General features: G+C 35.3%; 1 protein-coding gene across 7 annotated transcripts in view; it reads left to right on the forward strand.

Annotated features, from left to right (window-relative positions):
• Positions 1-24,221, forward strand: part of LOC116254949 (mediator of RNA polymerase II transcription subunit 15a-like) — a 54,052-nt gene that overhangs the window by 2,124 nt on the left and 27,707 nt on the right. The window contains exons 1-3 of one of the 7 annotated variants that reach the window (XM_031630621.2): positions 16,417-16,892; positions 17,678-17,789; positions 20,447-20,561. The exons of 2 other annotated variants lie outside the window; for them this stretch is intronic. In XM_031630621.2, the coding sequence (XP_031486481.1) occupies positions 16,786-16,892; positions 17,678-17,789; positions 20,447-20,561 (334 nt within the window). In that variant the 5' untranslated portion in view covers positions 16,417-16,785. Of the gene's footprint in view, positions 1-16,416; positions 16,893-17,677; positions 17,790-20,045; positions 20,284-20,446; positions 20,562-24,221 lie in introns of those variants that run through there. 4 more of the 7 variants (XM_031630622.2, XM_031630623.1, XM_050077773.1 and 1 more) reach the window with 4 other exon arrangements.

Consider the following 24,221-nt stretch of genomic DNA (forward strand, 5'->3'; position numbering starts at 1 on the left):
AAAGCGAGTCTCATAGTGATACTGGTTAAGTAAATAAATAAATAGACACACATACACATGCATGCATTTATCCAATTCTACTTTGCTACTGGTATGTCAGTCCCTTCATTTTAGTACTTTTTCACTCATTTTTCTGTGATCTACTTTATGAATGTGATTTTTCCCTTCAATAATCAATATATTTTGAATATATGAAAATTTTACAATATTTAAATGCTATTCTGTAAGGAATTTGAAACTTTTCTAGTTTCTAAAATCTCTGATCCTGTTCAGAAAATACAATTCTATGTCAATTATGTGTTCTAAAATTGTAGATTATATATGAATTATTTTTGAACGACCGTTGAATTTTTTTTTTTTTTTTTTTTGGGTTGGGGGTTCAATTCAATTTCAAATGTGACTAGTTTAACACATTTCTTATCTATCTTGGTTTCTGCTAGAGCTTTTGATGAGCATCACTAATATAAGTCTTTTCCATCCATTCACATTCACAGAGTCATTTCTATTTGGGTTGGTCTGACCAGCTCTCTTTTTCTTTTTGAATGCCTTTACAATATCTTTCATACATGTATGATCTTCAAAACCTTGTAATCAACCATGTTTACATGCAACACATTCAGCCTATTGATATTTAAACTCCTATAGAATCTTATACATACAGCAAAAGGTGTGTTTTTCATGCGAGCTTTGGGATGTGAATTTTATATCAGTCTCCAACTTCATTCTTGTAATATTTTTTTTACGAGTACTTTTTATTGCATAATGTGGTTTGTTTCAAGTGAAAATGTCAGAAGCTTTATCACTTGGAAAATATAAATGAATTATGAGATAATAAGTATATGTAGTATTTTGATTGCAAAAAGACAAAGAAATATATGGAAAAACTTTTTGAAAGTATACACAAACAAAAGTAGAAATCACATGTTTAAAAAATTTTAAAAAGTACATTTTGTTGGAAATCTCTAGAACTGTTTTCTGGAACATCTTGGGATAATATTGTGACATTTTTATTTCTGGAAATATCATGAAGATACTTCAATTTTATCCCATTACTCTCAGCTGCCTTCAAAGACGGAAACAGTTTCACCGTGTTCTCACTTGTGTGTCAATCTTGCAAAATTGATTTTTTAAGGGACGGTTGGACCAGTCTGTGTTAGGTGCTAGTGCTACTCGTTAATATATATATATATATATATATATATATATATATATATATATATATATAATGGTGATCCATCAAAATGGTATCTACCATTACCTGCCATTTTCTTTATAAATAGGTCAGAGCCACCTGTTACCTTCATGAAAGAAAAGCAAATAGTGGGCATCGTGGATACCATTCATGCCTCACAGGGTGCATCCCATGACCTCAATTTAGCATGAAAGGGCTTTGATTTAGTTGATGCAATAGTTATCTTTGCTTTTTTTTTTTTTTTTTTTTTGTTGAAGTTGTACCTTGTTGGCAACCTCTGCTGTCCCTTTTGCAACGCAAATCCTATGTTTAACTTGGGGGATTTTCCCAAAGAGAAGTTTATCACGTTTCTTCTCAAACGGATGATGCTTACGTTTTACATGGAAAGCACTCTACCCATGGAAAGTTTAACCATGACTTACAAGGGTCAAGTTTTTCCGGTCTTGACAAACGTTAGGCTGCAGGTTTAAGGACTCGGCAGCTTCGTCCCTACTTCTTTCTAGTTGTTTCCAATTTCTTCGATAATTTCTTCTTCGTATTGTTCATTTTCATCTCATTCTCCTTCACCATCAACATTCCACTCATCTTCATTGTTGTCTCTGTGAATGACTGCTCCGACATTTTGGTCATCACCAGTCCATTTTGCAGGACTACTGTCATATATTTGGTAGAAGTGTTCACAGAGGCCAGGGTTTATCTGTAAGATACTTTGGAAATGAATATAAAATTTCTCAGTAAACTACTAGGTACTCATCTCTTTTTATCCCGCAGTCCTATGTATCATGCATACAACTTCACACTCTGTTTACGAGTCTTTAGTTTTAGGTTGGAAAAATTCCTTTCATAGGATTGTTCTACTATATGGGCCAGACGTCAATTGAATCGCAGCATATGAGTCTGCTCCATGGCTGTTACGACAATCCTTTTTACATATTCTTGTTCCATTAAACTTTTCAAGGAGACCTGCATATCAAACATCTCTGTGTCTGTCCATTTCTTGAGATTGATACTTGCCAGGACGATCCCAAATCCTTTATTGCACTCACAAAAAGAGTTATCAATATGTCTGTCTTGCTGATATTTGACTAAACAGAATTTCATTTCCTTCTTTCTTAGTCCAGGGTTTCTTGCAAGAAATCTTAGTATATCTTGGATGCGTCCTTGTTCCTTCTTCTGCTTTTGGAGTACTATTTTGTAGACTTGCTCTTTAGCTTCATCAATTATTGGGGGAAAACTTTCTCTTTTTTCTTCCCATTGTTTTTTCATTTCCTTTTCCCATTGCTTTTTCAGTAATTCGACCTCGCTGTCGACTGTTTTAATTTTTCGGCCAGGTCTTCTATTGTCTCTTTACAAAGAGTTAACTCCTGGCTAATAAAGAAAGGATTTTTGGGTATGAGGGATTTCTTTTGTTTTGCCAAAGATTGTCTAGAAGGACATGATCTTTTAGATCAAGGATTAGGCCTGGAGAAGTTCGAAAGACCGTTTGTAATTGTTAAAAAATTTATAAACCAACTAAAACAATTAGTGCTTAATAATAGGATAGAGTATGCCTGCCGTAGGTTACAATATTATGCAAATTATTACCTTGTTGGTGTTAAAATATAAATCCTTCACCAGCACGTTGAAGAGGAGTCTCTTAGGATTCCACCTCCTTGTAGAATGTGTTAAAATATTTAATGTCCTTGTAACATGTGAAGAGTCTCCTAGGATTCTATGTTATAGTTAATATCCTTGTTATATGTGAAGTCTCTTAGGTTTCTATGATGTAATTAATGTCCTTGGAGCTTGTGAAATCTCCTAGGATTCCACGATTGGAGACTCTTAGAATTCTGAAAATGAGATTATAAATAGAGGCCGTGCAAACCATTTTGGCTACGGCTTCTTCTCCTCAGTTTCTTCTTGTTTTCATTCTCTCTCTCTCTCTCTCTCTCTCTCTCTCTCTCCTGCGTGAGTGCTGTTTTCGGGTTACAGATATTGGTGCTACATTTCTATCATGGTATCAGAGCGCCAGGTTACGTTATCTCTACCAAACGAAATGCCCAAACAGGTCTGATCTGGTTAGAACTCTTTTCTCATCTTGTCTCTATCCTGAATTTACTTTTCTCTTGCGCAATTCTTGTTCCTTTTTCTTCTTGCTTACCAAGGACACATCTTGTTATATCGTGTCTTCTTTCCCTCTCATCTTCTACCTATATACCATTCCTTTCTGCTGTCATGGAAAACCTTTCGCATTCTGGCATGTCCTCAAGTTTTCTTCCTCACCTTATTACCGAAAAACTCAACCATGAGAATTATCTGATCTGGAAAAGGCAAATCATGCCTTTCATAAGAAGTCAAGGCCTCTTTGGACATCTCGATGGTTCAACAAAGACTCCACCAATATCCGTCTTACAGGAAATAAAAAATGAGGCAGGAGAAGTTATTGCTGTTCATGAAGACAACAATCCTGAACATGTTATGTGGATGAGACGTGATCAAAGTCTGGTTGCGTATATTTTGTCCACTTTATCTCAACAAGTGTTACTTTCAGTTTCTGATGATTGTACTGCAGAAGAATTATGGGAAACCCTTGCTAATACCTTTTCCCAAATATCAGAAGCTCGAATTATGTACTTAAAGAAAGAATTTCAGAATTTGAGCAAAGGTTCAACGTCTATCATGGATTATTTGGGGCGTATTAAGGCCGTCGCAGACCAACTTGCTGCCTCAGGGAATAACATTTCTGATAAGGAAAAGGTGCAGCAAACCTTGAATGGACTTGGGCATGATTATCATGCTTTAATTACAGCTCTTGAGGTCCTTCCTGTTCTGCCTTCCTTCAACGAACTACAAGGTAAACTTCTCCAACATGAAATGAATATGAAAAGAGTTATTGAAAGGACTGATCAAGGGAACTCCCAAAATGTGTTGGCTATGAATGTAAAGTTTGGTAAGAGCCATGGGAACTCCAACCATGGTGGTCGTGGCATTCTACCAACACCACATAACCAAGGTATGTCTCCTTTGGATACTTCAAGAAAAATACCAATTTGTTTTCAGTGCAACAAGAAAGGACACATGAAGGCACAATGTTGGTTTAATCCTCAAAATAAAAACAAAGGGGTAAGACATGATTATAAACAAGGAGGACAAAGTTCTAAATCCACCGCTGAAGATATGCAACAGCTATTGATGGCCGCATTCTCAAAGATGACTATAAAGCAAAATGAGCAGGGAGAATGGTTCTTGGATTCAGGTGCAGCTACCCATGTGACAGGAAATGCAGGTAAATTGACTAACTTATCCCCTCATTACGGTAGAAGTTGCATTATAACAGGTGATGGAAAATCTCATCCTATTACACATATTGGAAATGCACATATTCCATTGTCATCCTCGTCTCTATCACTGTCTAATGTTGTTCTTGCTCCCAATATCAAAAAGAACATCATATCCATTTCTAAACTCATTGATGATACAAGCTCTTCTGTTGAATTCACACCTTCTTCTGTCTATGTCAAGGACCTCCAAACGAAGAAAATGTTCGCTAGAGGGGAGCGTCAAGGGAATATGTACGTCCTCAAGGAATGTCTACCCAAGGATTCATCCACTTTTGATATAGGATTGAAGACATTTTCTCTTTCTCATAATGCGTCATCAGTGCCAAGTTCTTGCCATTTTCAATCAAAAGTAAGGGGCCCTAACCAATTTTTGGAGTCTGATTTGTGGCATAGTCGGCTAGGACACTGTGGTCGACATTTCATTGAAAAACTTGTCACAGATAGTCTCATTCCAAGATCAAGTTTACCTCTTACTTCAAGTGTCAAAAAATGTTCAAGTTGTGGACTTTGTAAGAGTCATGTTTTACCTTTCCATAATATAAATCAAAGGGCTTCCAAACCTTTTGAAACTATTTTTTCTGATGTATGGGGGCCAGCCCCTATTGATTCCATGTCTGGGTCAAGATATTATGTCTTATTCATTGACTCTTACTCACGTTTCACCTGGATTTACTTCATGAAACACAAATCAGAAGTACCTCACATATTTCGAAACTTCTATGCCATGATTCAAACTAAATTTTCATCCAATGTGGTGCATTTTCAATGTGATGGAGGGAGAGAATATTCCTCGCTTGATTTTATTGAATTTCTACTTGAAAAAGGGATAACTAGACAAATTTCCTGCCCTTACACACCACAACAAAATGGTGTAGTTGAGCGGAAACATCGACATATAGTTGAAAGCGCCATGAGCATGATGCATGATACTAATGTGCCCATTTCCTTGTGGACTGAAGCCTTCCATACTGCTGTATACATAATAAATTGTTTGCCTATGACACTCTTGATGTCTAAATCGCCATATTTTACACTCTTAGGCAAACAACCTGATTACAAGAACTTGAAGGTTTTTTGTTGTGTATGCTATGTTCACGTTGATGCTGCCTTGAGGAACAAGTTTCAAGACAAAGCTATTCAATGTAGATTCGTTGGATATGCTGATGAATATAAAGGTTTTCGATGCTATGATCCAACAACTAAACGTATCAAAACTTCAAGAAATGTCATTTTTGATGAACATAGTTTTGATAATACAAATGAAATGCCTATGACCATTGAATCTTATGATCCCTGGACCAGTACACAGTTATTCAATGCAGATGCTGTTATAGAAAATGATGTGCCTCAAAGTGAAGATTCAGAGAGAGCAATACAACCGTCGGATATGGCTCAAAGTGAAAATCAAGAAGATCCAACACAGTCATCAAGTCATCACGAAAACAATAATGAACAGAGCAACGATGCACATCGGTATTCGGGTCTTATCTACAGTCGACGACTAAGGGACAGAGATGCTCACAGTGAAGAAGACAACATGCCCCACCTTAGAAGATCCCAACGCATTCGTCATCCCATTCACAGGTGGGTTAGCTATGATTCTTTATCACTTGATTTTCAGTTATTCATGGCAAAAATTGGCAAGGAGGAAGAACCTACTTCATTTGATCAAGCATCAAAATCACATCATTGGAGAAAGGCTATGAAAGAAGAAATGGATGCCTTGCATGAATGTGGAACATGAGAGATCGTTCCGAGGCCACACGAAAAGAACGTAGTGGGCTCCAAATGGGTATACAAAATTAAATACAAACCTGACGGCAGCATAGAAAGACACAAAACAAGGTTAGTAGCAAAAGGGTTTACACAACAATATGGAGAAGATTATGATGAGACATTCAGCCCTGTGATCAAAATGGGAACAATTCGCGTGATTATATCATTGGCAGTTGAATATGGATGGAGACTACATCAAATGGACGTGAAGAATGCTTTTCTTCATGGTGATTTAAGGGAGGAAGTATATATGGAACAACCTCCAGGATACACGAAAGGAGACTCTCATGCATGGGTTTGCAAACTAAGAAAATCTATTTATGGACTTAAACAGGCCTCACGTTCGTGGTTTGACAGTTTCTCTTGCAAGATTCAAGAATGTGGTTTTCGGAGATGTCCTCTAGATCACTCTCTTTTCATTTATCGAAAGGAAAACATATTTACTTTACTTCTTATATATGTTGATGATATTGTTATCACAGGCAATTCAGAAAAACACATAGAAGAAGCTAAAGTTTTGATGATGCAAAACTTCAAAATGAAAGAGCTTGGTGATTTACGATTCTTTCTTGGAGTGGAGATTGATAGGCACAATAATCGCCTCACATTGACACAACAAAAATACACGTTGGATTTGTTGAAAAAGTCAGGTATGTCTGATTGTAAGCCTGTTGGAACTCCTAGTGTTCTAAATCAAAGACTAAGTGCTCAAGATGGGGAGTTATATGAAGATCCTACGCAATATCGAAGTATTGTTGGGGCACTTCAATATCTTACATTTACTAGACCAGATATTATATATGCTGTGAATCAAGTATCCCAATTTATGCATGCACCTAGAGATACTCACATGGATGCTGTCAAAAGAATATTAAGATATCTTAAAGGGACAGCAGGAGATGGCTTAGTTTATGGTAAGAGTGAAAATATAACTACTGGACATCAACTTATGACATTCACAGATGCAGATTGGGCTGGAGATCCCGATCAAAGAAAGTCCATTTCTGGTTTTTGTATTTTCATTGGACGTAATCTTGTGTCTTGGAGTTGTCGAAAGCAAAAGGCAGTAGCAAGATCCAGCACTGAAGCTGAATACAGATGCATGGCTGCAGGTACTGCTGAAGTTACATGGGTTAGACATTTGCTAGAAGACATTGGAGAAAAGATTAAAACATCAATGTTAATGTGCGATAATCAAAGCGCTATTAACATTGCCTTTAATCCCGTACAACATGGTCGAACAAAGCACATTGAGATTGATCAACACTTTGTTAGACAAAAGGTGGAAGACAAGGAAATTCAGCCTATTTATGTTCGTACAGATGAACAAGTTGCAGACTTATTTACAAAAGGATTAACAAAGGAACGATTCTGGTTTCTAAAAGGCAAGTTGTACATGGTGCAAAACCATGCACAACTTGAGGGAGGGTGTTAAAATATAAATCCTTCACCAGCACGTTGAAGAGGAGTCTCTTAGGATTCCACCTCCTTGTAGAATGTGTTAAAATATTTAATGTCCTTGTAACATGTGAAGAGTCTCCTAGGATTCTATGTTATAGTTAATATCCTTGTTATATGTGAAGTCTCTTAGGTTTCTATGATGTAATTAATGTCCTTGGAGCTTGTGAAATCTCCTAGGATTCCACGATTGGAGACTCTTAGAATTCTGAAAATGAGATTATAAATAGAGGCCGTGCAAACCATTTTGGCTACGGCTTCTTCTCCTCAGTTTCTTCTTGTTTTCATTCTCTCTCTCTCTCTCTCTCTCTCTCTCTCTCCTGCGTGAGTGCTGTTTTCGGGTTACAGATATTGGTGCTACATTTCTATCAGTTGGCAACCTCTGCTGTCCCTTTTGCATTTTGGGGGCTTATGAAATGTCAAAATGAAACCAAGCTCCATTCATTTTGGTGAATTCACTGCAGTTTTCCTGATGCTGAAAATTACATCATGGACTTGGCTTGGAATATAAATTATTTTATTCATACCATCCCTAATCTGTTTTTCCAGGCTGATTATTTACGGAAAATATCTCTTAGAATGCTTAGTATGGAATCAAAATATTCTAATACGAATCCACTGGCATCAAACTCTCCTGCTGGCATCCGAAATTCACAAGATCCAGGTACCTGCTTGCTAAATTAACGAACATAAAGCTTTTCTGTTAGAAGCTAAAGAAGGATTTTGGCATAAACATTTATTATGCAGGTGTGTGTTTATTTGAAGTTGTGTACATATATACTTTAAATTAACTTCCTTTTCGTTTTGGTTAACTAGCACTGCAACAACCAAAAAACCTGAAGCGGTCCTGTTCAGATGTCTTGGGAAAGGAGAAGAAGTGTCGCATGTCATGTGCTGTTGAAGAGGAGATCTTGTGCTCAATTTGTTTGGATCCAGTTATGGATAATGGAGACAGATCAACAGCAAAACTGTGATGCGGTCACCAATTCCATCTTGGTAACTAGATATCTTTTTCTTATATATTTTCTGGTAAACTTGTTATTTGTCCTTTTGTGTGGGGGTTGTATCCCGTTGGGGAATTTGCACTCACATAAGCAATATCTTCATGGGAAATTTCGGTCTTTTGATAAAATTTTGAGTTCCTTTTCATGTGTTTCTAATGGGTTTATGTATTGCTTCCATCATGTGATTTCTTGATTTGTTGTGTAGACGAGCTTGAATTTTGGCTATCTGATCTTGCAGTTTTTTCTGTAACTTCAGTGCCTTCTAGCTGAACCTGTGGTCATCCTTGATGTTATTTTCTCTGAGCTAGCATTCCTTCTTGTTTTAGGAAAAAACAGTACAAGAAGTTGGATTCAAGTATTCAGTTGTGTTTCTATATTGTTCCTTCCTGTGGTAGTGTAAAGCTGTATGAAACTAGGACTTCAAGTTCCAATTTTGTTCTTGTTAAGTGATCATCTAAAGCCATAGCATTCATATTGTTGATTTCTAAAGGACTTTTGTTTTATAGGTTTAAAAAAGATGTTCTATATTATATGTTATTGGTTCATTCTAACAGAAACATGGGCTTGTTTTGTGTTAATAGCATGCTGTGTCAGAAACATCCTGAATCAGTAGATTCGAATTGAGTTGGTGGAAAACAGATTTGATGTCCAATTTAATGATCCCACATCTCAGCTTTAATTTTTTAAAATATTTTAAAATTTTAATCAATTTTTATAATTTTCATTTATTTTTTGAAAAATGATTTTTGGCCATTTCACCTGAATCAGTGAATCGGCTGATTCTCCAAATTGGCAGCCCTGCCAGTTCGGTTCAGGGACTAATGTCGGCAACCACTGGCTTCTATTGATTGTTTGACTACTATATGTTAATTTTTATTCCTTAATACCTAGAACTTATGCCCTTAATGGCATGTTAGGTTTGTAACTGGGTTTGACGTTTACACGGATACCATTTTTCATGGGGAACTGGATAAGAAGCTTGAAGATTTCATATTATGCATCTTGAAATCAAGTTGTTTCATCTGAAAATAATGCAGAGCTGAATCCTATGCTTGGGATGTAGAGAGTCAGTTGTGCGTGTCTAAATTATGAATGGAAGTGCAATGGCATCTCACATTTTGGCAGTGGTGGTGCCACAAATCTCTCGCTGAGGTGCACCTGGGACCAGCAAGGGCAGCTTAGATGGCTGGACCCAACACCCAAGTCCATTTTACATTTAGAGCTTGCAGGCCCCTGTGGGCTGCATGTTGCTCTGCCACTGCGTTTTGGTCATCTGCCATGTTGTCACTAATGGACCATTGTTTGAATCATGTCGCATATGTGCGAGTGCAGATATGGGCGCAGATATTTAAATATTACAAGTGAAACAACAAAAGTTAAATATTGTGCATACCAAAGGAATTCCTGAGGCTAAACTAATGAATTTGTGACAAATTTAATTTAACAATACCAAACTCAAGCCAAATTAAGCCTAAGGTTTTGTAGATATATATATATATATATATATATATATATATATATATATATATATATATATATATATAAAGCAAAACAAAGTTTAGAAATTGTTTCGTACCAAAGCCATTGCAAGACTAAAATATTGAATGTATGGATTTGTTACTCATTCAACATACCAAACTCAAGTTAAAGTGAAATCTACTGTATTAATCATAGGTGACACATGAAGTTGGTGAGCTGGATAAAAGTGAAGCACCTGCACCTGATGAAGGTGCAACATTAACATGGTGACCCAGTCCCAGTGTAAACATGAGTGGTATGTATCGATAATGCTGGTACTATCTTGATGTGCAGTGCTCATTGTTTCCAACTGAATTCGCCTGTGATGCTTGGCGTTGCTATTTTTTAATTAGTGAAATTCATTAAATATATGGATAAAATCATGCAAAATTCTAGATTCTGTAGGGGAAAAAAATTTGAGTGCATCAACTCATTAAATCTATATCTTTGTCGAAGTATTTCTAGTTTGGTCTGCGTTATCAAAGGTTCAGTTAGAGAGCTTTAGCAAAAAGGTGTAAATCCTTAATATTTTGTTTTATGCAATTATGATTGTTTTGTTTGTGTATACCTTCTGATCTATGATATATCATGCAGATTTGCAGGTTACCTAATTTCATATATGAGATGAATTGCATATTTGACAGATCATTGATCTACTGATTGACTATTTCTGGATAAGTTGGGGGATGAATTAGAAATTTTTATTTCATTACACGGGATGCATAATTGTTTGGATATTTTACTTAATTTCAGGAATACATTTTCCATGATTTCTTCCCTTTGAAGGTCTGTAGGTATTTAGGTCATAAGGAATCATATTTATACCAAAGATAAACAAGTTTTAGATACTTTACCTCCAGTGATGCTTTCTATAGAATTACTACTTGGTATCTGATAACTTCAGCCTGCTTGGTAGTTGCAAGGTGTTTGCCCCTACTGTACTTGGGTGAGATTCAACCTTGACCGTACTTCATGTCTATGTATTTCAGATATGTGTTACTTTCAGCTTTGACAAATGTCTACGTCTGCTATAGAACTGGGCTTTGACTTTGGGTCTGTTGCATATTTTTGTCTATTACTGTTTTCTTTTGTTTGCTTTCTGCTAAGTGCTATACAATTTGGCCTGCAATTGTGCACCATTGGTAGATTTGACGCCAGTATTCTTTTTACAAAAGAGTCGTCCCCAGTCTTTTATGTCCTACAAACGTTAATTGAGGATAGGCCTCTCTCTCCTTTTTTTTTTACCCAAGCTTTATTATTTTTCAGATTGTATTGGTTCAGCATTCAATGCAAAAGCTTCAATGCAGTGCCCAACTTGTCGGAGAGTTGAGAATGGCCAATGGCGTTTTTGCAGATAAATATTTCAGATTTTGGTGAGGATGACTGGACAGAGCGGTTATGATCCTTATGATGATTGCTTGCTTCATAGTACATGTTTCTCATTCTTGTTTGGAGTAAGGGGATAATTAATGTACTGTACTCATTATCCGTGAAAAAAGTGTGTATGGAGTCCTACAAAAGACTGCCACAGTATTTTTCCCGTTCACATATTTGGATAGTGCTGTGTCCAAGGTGAAGTGGTAGAGAAACATGACTCTTCTGTTTCACTTGTAGAAAAATAATTTGCCATCTGATTCATGTAAAAAGGTGTATGTGTATGTAAATTCTCATAATATGTTGTTTATAAAAAGGTGTATCTGTATCTAACTTGCCATCGAACGCTAATCTTTCGCAATTTTTTCTTATCTTTGACTGCATGAAGCACTCTGCGCCTTACAGCTTTGGGAAAACCAATCTTCAATGTCACCGTCAACCGGCGGTGATGCATCTCGTCGTCCTTTTAGAATCTTAGTTGACTTTGTTGTGATTTTTCTTGATTCCTACACAATAGTACGAGTTAGTATGAGCATGTATCTGCGCTTCTGAAAAGATGGCTGCCCAAATTGAGCAAACCTTCCTTTGTCAGGTGCTTCATAACATATAGACCCCAAATCAATAGTAAACCAACTTTCATTTATCTTTCATACCATAAACCCAGATAGCCATCTTCCATTCTAATAACTTTTGCACATTATTCTTCAGCTAAGCCACATCATGATATTTTAGAAAAGGGAGCAAATCACCATATTTATGACTGCCAATTTTGACATCACCTCTGCCTTTGTCTTTCACTTGGACACTTATGCGGCTTAGCCTACTTCAAAGGGTGGCCACTTGAGGCTTAAAGGGAGTGCCTAGGCACAACTGCGACGCTTCAACTTCTTATCTCATCTTTTCCTTCTATCACTACTGCGTTTAGATTTTAATTTGACATTATATCACAGAGGTTCTTGAAATTCCAAAAAAAAAAAAAAAGATCATTGAACTAAACGTGAATCGCACTACAATGTATTAAAGAACCGGCTTTCAAAACATACGGACATTGAATATTTGTTTAAAATTAAACCTGATTCAAATCTGACTGAATACTTAGTTGAATCTGAGTCCGGTCAGATGTTATTTTTAAAATTTGAATCCTGTCCATTTTTTAATCTGAAGTTCAATTTTTCCCACTACCCAATTTTTCTTAGAGCAGTCTGAACGGATTTCAGATCCAAATTGGATTTATTGACATCTCAAAACATTTTAAGATATTATTTTGCTTCAAAACATTTTGCTTTTAATGATAAAAAAAAATATTATTTTCTTTTACTGTCGTGTGATTACTTTTCTACTCAAATATATCAAAGACCTAATTTTTACTTTCTTAGCAATATTCTTCAACCATATGACCCATGACCAGAAGGAAAAATTTTAAAGGAAAATCTTAAATGACAGTTTTATATAAAAAGAAAAAGCTTTTTTAAACAAACAAAAAAAAACTGCAAATGGGTGGCATTAAGCCTGCGCATTGAGCCGGCCCGACATCCGAAACCCAGGTCAGGCCCTACCCGTCACCTTGAACCCGAACTCGGCCTGATTAAATTACAAACTATATATTTTTAATATAAAATAATATGTCAATATTAAGAATCGTAATAAAATATAATAATTATAGTGCCCACTCGGGCCAGCCCCATAACATTTCAAGCCAGCCCAGGTTAGAGTTGGGTTAGGTATCAATTATAGTTTTAAATTTTGAACAAGATATAATATTTCAAAAATTTTATATAGGATAAATATTTTTTTAATTTACATGTATTCTTTTTTTGAGGGACCAGGGCCCTACCGACCCCTTGGCTTGTTTCCACTGAAAAATATATCCAACTTTATTAAAAGTCTAAAAGTCTTGTATGATAAGTCAATTTGATGGAGAAATGCCTTAAAAGATGAGACATATACTCAAAAAAACATCAAAAGTTGTTGAAATCGGCTTGAATTTTTAGGCCCTTAAAAGTTAAAATATATATATCTATAAATAGTGGGTCTCTCTGATTTTTTTTTTTTTAAGAAAAATCTTGATCTATTTTCTAATTTTTCTTTTTTTAATTACTTATTTGCTTTTATTATCTGTAACCAATGGCTAATTCCGATCCCATTCACTCAGATCCTTAACATTTTAACTTCTTGTTATTTACCAACCAGGATTGGATATCATATCCAATCTTGAACGGGGTTTTAATCCATGCTTCTAATTCACATGTATATATATGTATATATTAAAAAAAAGGGAAATGAAAATAAGAGCGTTGGATCTAAATCTAGATCATGAATGGATCGAGAAGGACGCGAGTAATAAAAGGTGGGCTCATAATTAATTGACTCGGTCCCAAACTCATGAACCAGCAATAATAATCAAAAAATTATTATGATATTCTTTTTTTTTTTTGGTTGAATAAATGATAAAACATCAGAGCTCAAGGAGATCCTTAGTCTGATATCAATATCTGAGGTTTAATTTCACGTCAGTAAATGCTTCGGTAAAGGTTTTATTGATGTTTTTGCTATCTTTATTGATTTTCATATATTTTTTTACAATAGAAAAGACCTGTATTTTTGTAGTACTGGTATTTCCATAAATACAGTTCTTCTGTTTTCATGGACAAAGGTTTTTTTAAGTATTTACGGCAAAGTTGTTTTTTTTTTCTAAAAATAAATGTTTTTTTTTTTAAGTAAAAAGTCAACGTGCCAAGGAAACAAGCAATAACAAGTATCGTATTACACTTCGGAGATCATGTTAAATGCCTAAAAAAAATGAAACAAAAGTTGAAAAAAAATAAAAAGAAAAAATCTCTAAAAAATCAGGATAAATTCATTTTTTTATGTTTTTAAATATATCGCAGTGTTTTCCATTTTTTGTTTTCTTTATTTATTTCGTTACCATCACGATGTCTTAAAAAATATAAATATATTTATAACTATGCTTTTAATATTAAAATAATTATACTTGACCCCTTGCCTTGTGCCTCGTCGGGCCTACGATTGGTAAGCAGCCAGTCACTGGTTTGAATATCAAAGACACAAACACCTTTCTAAGGGCGAGGAATAGTCTTTAGGGTTTTAAGTATAGACAAATTTTCCAAGCCCAATGTAGTTTACCGACAAGTAAACAATAAAAAAAAAAAAGGAAAAAAGCTATTTGGCATCAAATTATTGATTTCATTTAATGTCCTTTTTTTTTACCACACTGTTTAATTTGTTATCTTCATACAATTGAGTATTTATTCTAAGGGTAGAGAGACATATATGTCAAGTATATCTACTTTATAATGTAAAAACAATTGTTTTACATTGTTTCAATTGAAAATGCGAGTATTGCAATCTTCGGGTTGTTTGATGTTGCCAAATGACTATAAAATTTCAAACTAGTCGCTAAAACCACCATAAATTCCAAAAGTATAATTCATCCACAAACTGAAATGGAATCAAAATTTCAGGTTTCAGTTTCTTAATTTCGAAAATAAAATACATCGTTTGTTTAACAATTCTAATTTCTTAAAAAATGAGTATCTTGATTCTAAAATTCCACGTTTATGGGTATATCAAACACCCCCTAACAATGATCAACATCCAATAATATATGACAATCTTTTGATTTCAATTCCCTTCTAAAATAAACAAAGGGTTTGAACATTTATGCAGCACCAAAAAAAAAAAAAAAGGTTTTTTGATTGATTAAGAACATTGCACTTTAGATATAAGTTCTTTATTGCTTGATCTGAATATGAAACCCACACTGCCAAATCAAAGAGTTCAAAACATAACCTTAGAGTTTTACATTACTAGGATTGCAATCATACACATGTAATCTAAACTCTTAACTTAAAGTTGGGTTATTTAATAAAATGGTGACATGTCTTTGGTGGAAGGTGAAGCGCTCCACTTTGCCTTGTCGATGTTCAAAATTGATCCGAAACCTACAGACATACCCTTCAACTTGAATGACAACATTGTTGTTGATTGCGGCTCATAATATGTTATGAGTTAGAATCATTGTCAATAAAAACGAGTATAGAACGTGAAAAACAAGTCAGCTGTATAAAATGTGAAAAAATGCCAAAAAACAAAAAAATAGGTATAATATCGTATTATATTTTTTTTGCCGTTTTTGATCTTTTTTTTGTTTTTTATTATTTTTTAATTTTTTCTAATTTTTAAGATTTATTAAATATTTAAAATTTTTCATTTTATTCTTAAGATATATAACTTTACCATCATACCTGTACACGTTTTTTGTAACAATTAAAATTATCAAAATACCCATGTTGGCTAAATGAAATTTTCTCCCTCCATAAAGGTAAAAATGGTATAGAAAAAAAAAAGATGCAATTACAAAATGACAAAAATACCCATCTAATTATAATGCATGGAAATCAGCATTTAAACCTCAGCAGGTTATGTTATGTATAGAAAAGTTTAATCAAATGAAATGAAAACATCGGAGAATAATTGGAAGTAATTTAAAGTTAAATCAGGATAACTTATTACTCGATCGCATAGTTTTGTAGACTGAAAATTTCTTAGATCTAAAAAGAAAGCCGTCCGTCGAAGACAATAACAAAGATTGGGCCTCATTTAATAATAACTGAAAAGTTTCGCAGGGTTTTTGTAATTTCCGCACCTCCACCAAACCACACCCGCGACGCGACGTCTGATCGGATGCTTGCCTCACTATCGGAGTCGGTGCACTCCACAGGGTTAAAAATAAAATCAATTGGTACTTGAGAGCCAAAAAAAAAAATCAAAATGGTTCTTGGGAGCTTTTCGTCTTCGCGTCAGAATCATCGTCATCGTCGCGACCATCGTTGGGGGTCTGAAACTCACCCACGCACACAGACACATCCTCTCTCTATCGCTCTCTCTTTCAGACACAGAAGAGAGAGAGAGAGGTGGAGTGGGGAGGGAATTTGGGGGTTCTTATATTGCGGGATATTTGGACATTTCTTTCTTGCTTGTTCCTGCTGATTGGCAGGAGGAAAGAGGGTAGTAAGTCGGGAAAATTTTAGGCCCTTCCTTCTCTCTCTCTCTCTCTCTCGCTCTCGCTCTCGCTCTCTTTCCTTTGTTTTGGTCGGTGGAGTTCTTGTTAGTGCGGTGAACTATGGAGGGGAGTGGTTGGAGGTCGGCACAAGGGGATCCGGGGATGGCATCAGGCGATTGGAGGTCCGAGCTATCCACGGAGTCCCGACAGAGGATTGTCAACAAGATGTAAGCAAGTTCGATTTCTTTGCGTGATCAACTTTAGGTTTCTTCACCTGTCGTGTCTGTGTTGGCTAGCTGAGATGTTCGGCATTTTTCCTCCTTTTTTTATAATTCATGGCAAGAATGGATTCGTTTGAGTTCTGTTGCTTGATTTGGGAGAGATGATGAAACAGTGTTTGAATAATCTCCTTCTCACTCTCTGTCGCGCCCTCGCGTGCGCTCGCGCTCGGTGTGTGTGTGTGTGTGTGTGTTTGGGGGGTGGGGTGGGGGAGGAGGGGGCTATTTGTTATTGAAACCGAAAGTGTCTAATTTCTTTATGATGCTTACCGCCACCATCCCCTAGCTACGGATGTGTTTAATTTGTTTCTAAATTGTTTGAGTTAGAGATCGGTTCCATGAATTTCCTCGAAAAAACTGTGTTCTGTTTGTTAACGATGCGCTTAGAAAGTTGTCGACGATTTTGACTTCAAGGATGGATGAAAGTGATGAACTATTGGTGATCCGTTAAGTTCGATTGTAGTGAATAGTCCTGACGTGAGTGATGTCTGCTTACCGATTTGTTTAGGGATGCGCAACGGTTGGGCTATGGTTTTTTGGTTTTTTTCTTCCCCTGTTTTTTTTGGGGTTTAAATGTGCTGAATTCGATAGAATCCATTTCTCGGCGCGCTCAGATTGTTCAGATCAGAACATGTTACGTCCTTCCTTTGTGTTGTTTTTTTATTAGCATCTACTTGTTCGTTGGCTGCCTTTGGGTGCCGAATGAATAACATCGATGTGTTTGCCTTGTACAGAATGGATACACTGAAAAAACATTTACCAATCTCGGGTCCCGAAGGACTTTCTGAACTTAATAAAATTGCTGTCAGGCTTGAAGAAAAAATCTATGCTGCTGCAACAAGTAAGGTTTGCATTAGATCTTATTTTCTAATTTATTCTGCTAATAGCATTCGTTTTCTTGTTGGAATTTTCTTTTATGTTCTCTTGAATTTGTTTCCTTTCTCCACTATGTTTTGCTTTGATAAGGATCCTGGGTTAATTTGCTGTTGAATCTTGACATATTAATGTGCACATGGGTGCATAGGTCTCATTCACTTAGTTGCAGCTGTCCCATCTACTAGGCAAGTAGGTCCATTTCAAGTACTTATTAAAGGAAGCCTTAACAAAATATAATTCATATTACACGAGGCAATGTAAATCGGAAATCAATATTCTTGAAACTATGTTTTGTTTGGCATTCTAAATTTGCTTTTTGTGGGAATTTTTCCCCCTTTTGCTATTATAGTTGCTCTTGCCCCATCTACATTCATCAGCTCCACCAGGATTTTCCTTCGTTATCATTTCACCTAGTAATCTTCAGTTGTCTTGATTGCCTTGGGGATGCCATTCTCCTAGCCACTTCCTTGTTTATTGCTTTATTACCTCCGTTCTTCTCAGTTCTTTGTGCCATTGAACAATAAGAGATGGATTGAGTTTGAGGTAGTTCTCCCTATAAAGGAGAAACCTCTATCTGTGCACAGGAAAAAAATTAGGTGATGTTGCAGAAGTATGTGGTCACGTCCTTATGTTGAGGACATTATCGTTGAATGTCAGGATGAATTGGCATGAACCTTGTTGCTGCTTAACTCCTAATAAGGTTTGTTTGAAGCAACCATCAGTGATTGCTATGTGTGATAACAGGAAGAAATGGTAATTTTCCTCTTTAATGATAACTAAGCCTTTGTGAAACACTTTTATTGGAAACATGGGGTTTTTCTCGTGTCATCAATTTAGGCTTCCTAACAAGCCATCTGTTGAGGACTATCTTTTCTCAAGTTTCATTAGTTTGTTACTGTAAAGCAATAAGTATTGGGTCTATTGACTAATGACTATGTGCATTTGATAGCATGGAAATGTTTACCCAGTTTAGTTTTCCTTCCTTCCGGCCCTTTTTTTGGAGGCATGCTAAGAACTAACCTCTCTGTCTTTCAAATTCCAGACCCTTTAGTTCCATGTATGAAAGATAGAAAAATTGCGTGTTTTGGGGGGAGGGGTGTTGCTTAAATAAGTGAAGAAAAAGGGAGGTTGGATAAACGAGTCTCATAGTGAAACTGGTTACATAAGTAAATAAACTGACACACAAACACATGCATGCTTTTAGCCAATTCTATTTTCCCACTGGTACGGTCAGTCCCTTCATTTTAATACTTTTTCACTTATTTTTCTGTAATCTACTTTATGGATGCGATTTTTACATTCAAAATATTTTGAATGTATGAATATATTACAATATTTGAATGCTATTCTGTAAGGAATTTGAAATTTTTCTAGTTTCTAAAATTGTTTGACCTTGTTCAGAATAGGCAATTCTATGTTAATTTATGTGTGCTAAAATTGTAGATTATATGTGAATTATTTTTAAGTACTGTTGATTTTTGTTTGGTCAACTCAATTTCAGATGAGACTACTTTAACTCATTTCTTATATATTTTGGTTTTTGCCGGAGATTTGGATGAGCATCACTAATATAAGTACCTTCCATCCATTCACAGACAGTCATTTCTATTTGGGTTGGTTTGACCAGCTCTCTCTTTCTTTTTGATTACCTTTTACAATATCAATACACACATATATGATCTTCAAAATGTCGTAATCAACCATGTTTACATGCAACACATTCAGCCTATTGATATTTAAACTCCTGTAGAGTCTTATACATAGGGCACAAGGTGTGCTTTTCATGTTTACTTGTGAGCTTTGGGATGTGAATTTTACGTCAGTCACCAACATCTTGCTTGGTAATGCTTTTTTTTAGGAGTTTTTTTTTTCTTTTGCAAAATGTGGTTAGTTTCAAGTGAAAATATCAGAAACTTTATCACCTGAAAAATATAAATGAATTATAAGATAATAAGGATATGTAGTATTTTGATTGCAAAAAGACAAAGAAATATGTGGAAAAACTTTTTGAAAGTATACACAAACAAAAGTAGGAATCACATGTTTAAAGAATTTTAAAAAGTACATTTTGTTGGAAATCTCTAGAACTATTTTCGGAAACATCTTTGGATAATATTGTGACATTTTCATTTCTGGAGATATTATGAAGATACTTTAATTTTATCCCATTGCTCTCAGCCACCTTCAAAGATGGAGATGACAGTTCACTGTATTCTCACTTCTCAGAATGTCAATGGCATCTGTGATCATTGGATTACATTGATATGGTTGACTTTTTAAGGGATTGTTTGGCCAGTCTACGTTAGAGGGCTGGTGCTGCTCGTCATATGTGTATATATATATCAGGAGAAGAAAGAGAGACAATGGTGCTCCATCAAAATGGCATCTACCTTTGCCTGCTATTTCCCTTATAAATAGGTCAGCTCCACCTGACCTTCATGAAAGAAACGCGATAGTGGGCATGGTGGGTACCATTCAGTGTGTGTGCGTGTATATATATATATATATATATATATCCATTCATTTTGGTTAATTCACCTGCAGTTTTCCTAATGCTGAAAATTACTCAAGGATTTTTTTGGACTATAAATTATTTTATTTATACTATCCCTAATCTGTTTTTCCAGCCTGATTATGTGCGGAAAATAACTCTCAAACTGCTTCCTATGGAATCAAAATCTTCTAATACGAATCCATTGGCAACAAACTCTGCTGCTGGCATCCAAAATTCACAAGATCCAGGTACCTGCTTGCTAAATTAACAAACATAAACCTTTTCTGTTAGAAGCTAAAGAAGAATTTTGGCATAAATATTTATTATGCAGGTATGTGTTTATTTGAAGTAGTGTACATACATACTTTAAATAACTTCCTTTTCGTTTGGTTAAGCAGCAGTGCAACAACCGAAAAACCTAAAACGTTCCTGTTCTTATGTCATGGGGAAGGAGAAGAAATGTCGCATGTCATGTGCTGTTGAAGAGGAGAACTTGTGCGCAATTTGTTTGGATCCAGTTATGGATAATGGAGATAGATCAACAGCAAAACTGCGATGCAGTCACCAATTCCATCTTGGTAACTAGATTTCTTTTTCTTATATATTTTCTGGTAAACTTGTTATTTGTCCTTTTGTGTGGGGGTTGTATCCCGTTGGGGAATTTGCACTCACATAAGCAATAAAATTTTGAGTTCCTTTTCATGTGTTTCTAATGGTTTATGTATTGCTTCCATCATGTGATTTCTTGATTTGTTGTGTAGATGAACTTCAATTTTGACTGTCTGATCTTGCAGTTTTTTTCTGTAACTTCAGTGCCGTCTAGTTGAACCTGTAATAATCCTTGTTGTTATTTTCTCTGAGCTACCATTCTTCTTGTTGTAAGAAAAAGCAGAACAAGAAGTTGGATTCAAGTTTTCAGTTGTGTTTCTATATTGTTCCTTCCTGTGGTAGTGTAAAGAGGTATGAAACTAGGAGAGGAGTTCAAGTTCCAATTTTGTTCTTGTTAAGTGATCGTCTAAAGCCATAGCATTCATATTGTTGATTTCTAAAGGACTTTTGTTTTATAGGTTTTGAAAAGATGTTCTATATTATATTTTACTGTTTTATTCTAATAGAAACATGGGCTTGTTTTTTGTTAATAGCATGCTGTCAGATACTTCCTGAGTCCGCCGATTCGAATTGAGTTGGTGGAAAACTGATTTGATGGCCAATTTAATGATGCCACGTCTCAGCTTTGTCTAATTTTTAAAATATTTTAATATTTTAATTAATTTTTATATCTTTCATTTATTCTTTGAAAAATGATTTTTGGCCATTTCACCTGAATCAGTGAATTGGCTGATTCTCCAAATTGGCAGCCCTGCCACTTTGGTTCAGGGACTAATGTCGGCAGCCACTGGCTTCTATGATTGTTGACTACTATATGTTAATTTTTTATTCCTTAATACCTATAACTTATGCCCTTAATGACATTTTAGGTTTGTAACTGGGTTTCACGTGTACATGGATGCCATTTTTCATGGGTAACTGGATAAAGGAGCTTGAAGATTTCATATTATGCATCTTGAAACCGCGTTGTTTCATCTGCAAATAATGCAGAGATAAATCGTATGCTTGTGATGTAGTCAGTTCTGCGTGTCTAAATTATGAAATGGAATGGCAATGGCATATCACATTTTGGCAGTTGTGGTGCCACAAATTTCTCACTAAGGTGCACGTGGGACCGGCAAGGGCATCTTAGATGGCTGGACCCAGCACCCAAGTCCATTTTACATTTAGAGCTTGCAGGCCCCTGTGGGCTGCATGTAGCTCTGTCACTGTGTTTTGGTGATCCGCCATGTTGTCACTAATGGACCGTTGTTTGAATCATGCCGCATGTGTGCGAGTGCAGGTATGAGCGCAGATATTTTAATATTACAAGTGAAACAAAAGTTAAATATTGTACATACCAAAGGAATTCCTGAGACTAAACTAATGAATTTGTGACACATTTAATTAACCATACCAAACTCAAGCCAAATGAAGTCTAAGGTTATATATATATATATATATATATATATATATATATATATATATATATATATATTGTCTTTTGATATTAAAAGCAAAACAAAGTTTAGAAATTGTTCGTACCAAGCAATTGCAAGACTAAACTAATGAACTTATGAATTTGTTACTCATTCAACATACCAAACTCAAGTTAAAGATAAGTCTAATGTGCACGTTTGTAGGTAACTACAATGTTCTAAAAGGCGTATCGTAAGCTGTATCAGTCCATCTAATAGATACGTTGTATTGTAATGTATCGTATGTGTTCGTAGATTTATTTTTTTAATTCAAAAATAAAAAATAGAGAAAAATCAGATAAATCAAGAAAAATAAAAATTATGTTTTTTTAATGAAAAAACATGTTATGCACAACCGCAGGCTTATTATAGGTATGAAGTTACTTCACAAACATTAATAAGTGGTCACATATAGTAACACAAAATGAACTAAGACATCATGGAACATAATTTATAAGTTGATCTACATAATAACTCATAAAATCCATGACACATCAAAAACCAAGTTTTGCGTACACTATACATCACATCACAAGACAAAATTGTTCAATATTAATGCAAGTAACAAATGAAAAAACAGCTTCATGCATAATCTTTATCATCTCATTCTCATTTTCATCTTTCGTAGAAGATATAAATCCTCTCTATCTAAACAAGAATCAATCATCCATGCATAAATCTGCCCTCAAATTAACGATTTCATGGTGAAACTGATTATTCCTTTTGAAAATTTTTACAATCTCCCCTTTCCTTCAACTATTGGATATGTTCAGAAATGAAGGAGGCAAGTTTTAAAAATTAGTTTGAAAAAGGATGGTTTTAACCCCATATTTTTCAAAATAGACATGTATCGTGCGATACAGGGTGTATCGCCTTGTATCGTATGATACAGGTTGTGTATCGCAGGATACATGCGATACACATACAATACACCACCTGTTTGCGATCAGGTGGTGTATCAAATTTAAAAAGCGGTGGTACATATCGTACGATACATTCAACACTGGTTAACTGTATTAATCATAGGTGACACATGAAGTTGGTAAGCTGGATAAAAGTGAAGCACCTGATGAAGGTGCAACATTGGCATGGTGACCCAGTCCCAGTGTAAACATGAGTGGTATGTATCAATAATGCTGGTACTATCTTGATGTGCAGTGCTAATTGTTTCCAACTGAATGTGCCTTTGATACTTGGTGTTGTTATTGTTTAGTTAGTGAAATTCATTAAATATATGGATAAAGTCATACAAATTCAAGATTCTATAGGGGAAAAAAATTTGAGTGCATCCAGCTCATTAAATCTTTATCTTTGTCGAAGTATTTCTAGTTTGGTCCGCGTCATCAATGATTCAGTTGGAGAGCCTTAGCAAAAAGGTGTAAATCCTTAATATTTTGTTTTATGCAATTATGATTGTTTTGTTAATGTATACCTTCTGATATAGGGGGAAAAAAATTGAGTGCATCCAGCTCATTAAATCTTTATCTTTGTCGAAGTATTTCTAGTTTGGTCCGCATCATCAATGATTCAGTTGGAGAGCCTTAGCAAAAAGGTGTAAATCCTTAATATTTTGTTTTTTGCAATTATGAATATTTTGTTAATGTATACCTTCTGATCTATGATATATCATGCAGATTTGCAGGTTACCTAATTTCATATATGAGATGAAATGCATATTTGACAGATCATTGACCTATTGACTGACTATTTCTGGATAAGTTGGGGGATGAATTAGATATTTTTATTTCATTACACAGGATGCATAATTGTTTGGATATTTTACTTAATTTCAGCAATACATTTACCATGTTTTCTTCCCTTTGAAGGTCTGTAGGTATTTAG

This window comes from Nymphaea colorata, chromosome 5, assembly GCF_008831285.2.
Source record: "Nymphaea colorata isolate Beijing-Zhang1983 chromosome 5, ASM883128v2, whole genome shotgun sequence".
NCBI classification, from domain to species: domain Eukaryota; kingdom Viridiplantae; phylum Streptophyta; class Magnoliopsida; order Nymphaeales; family Nymphaeaceae; genus Nymphaea; species Nymphaea colorata.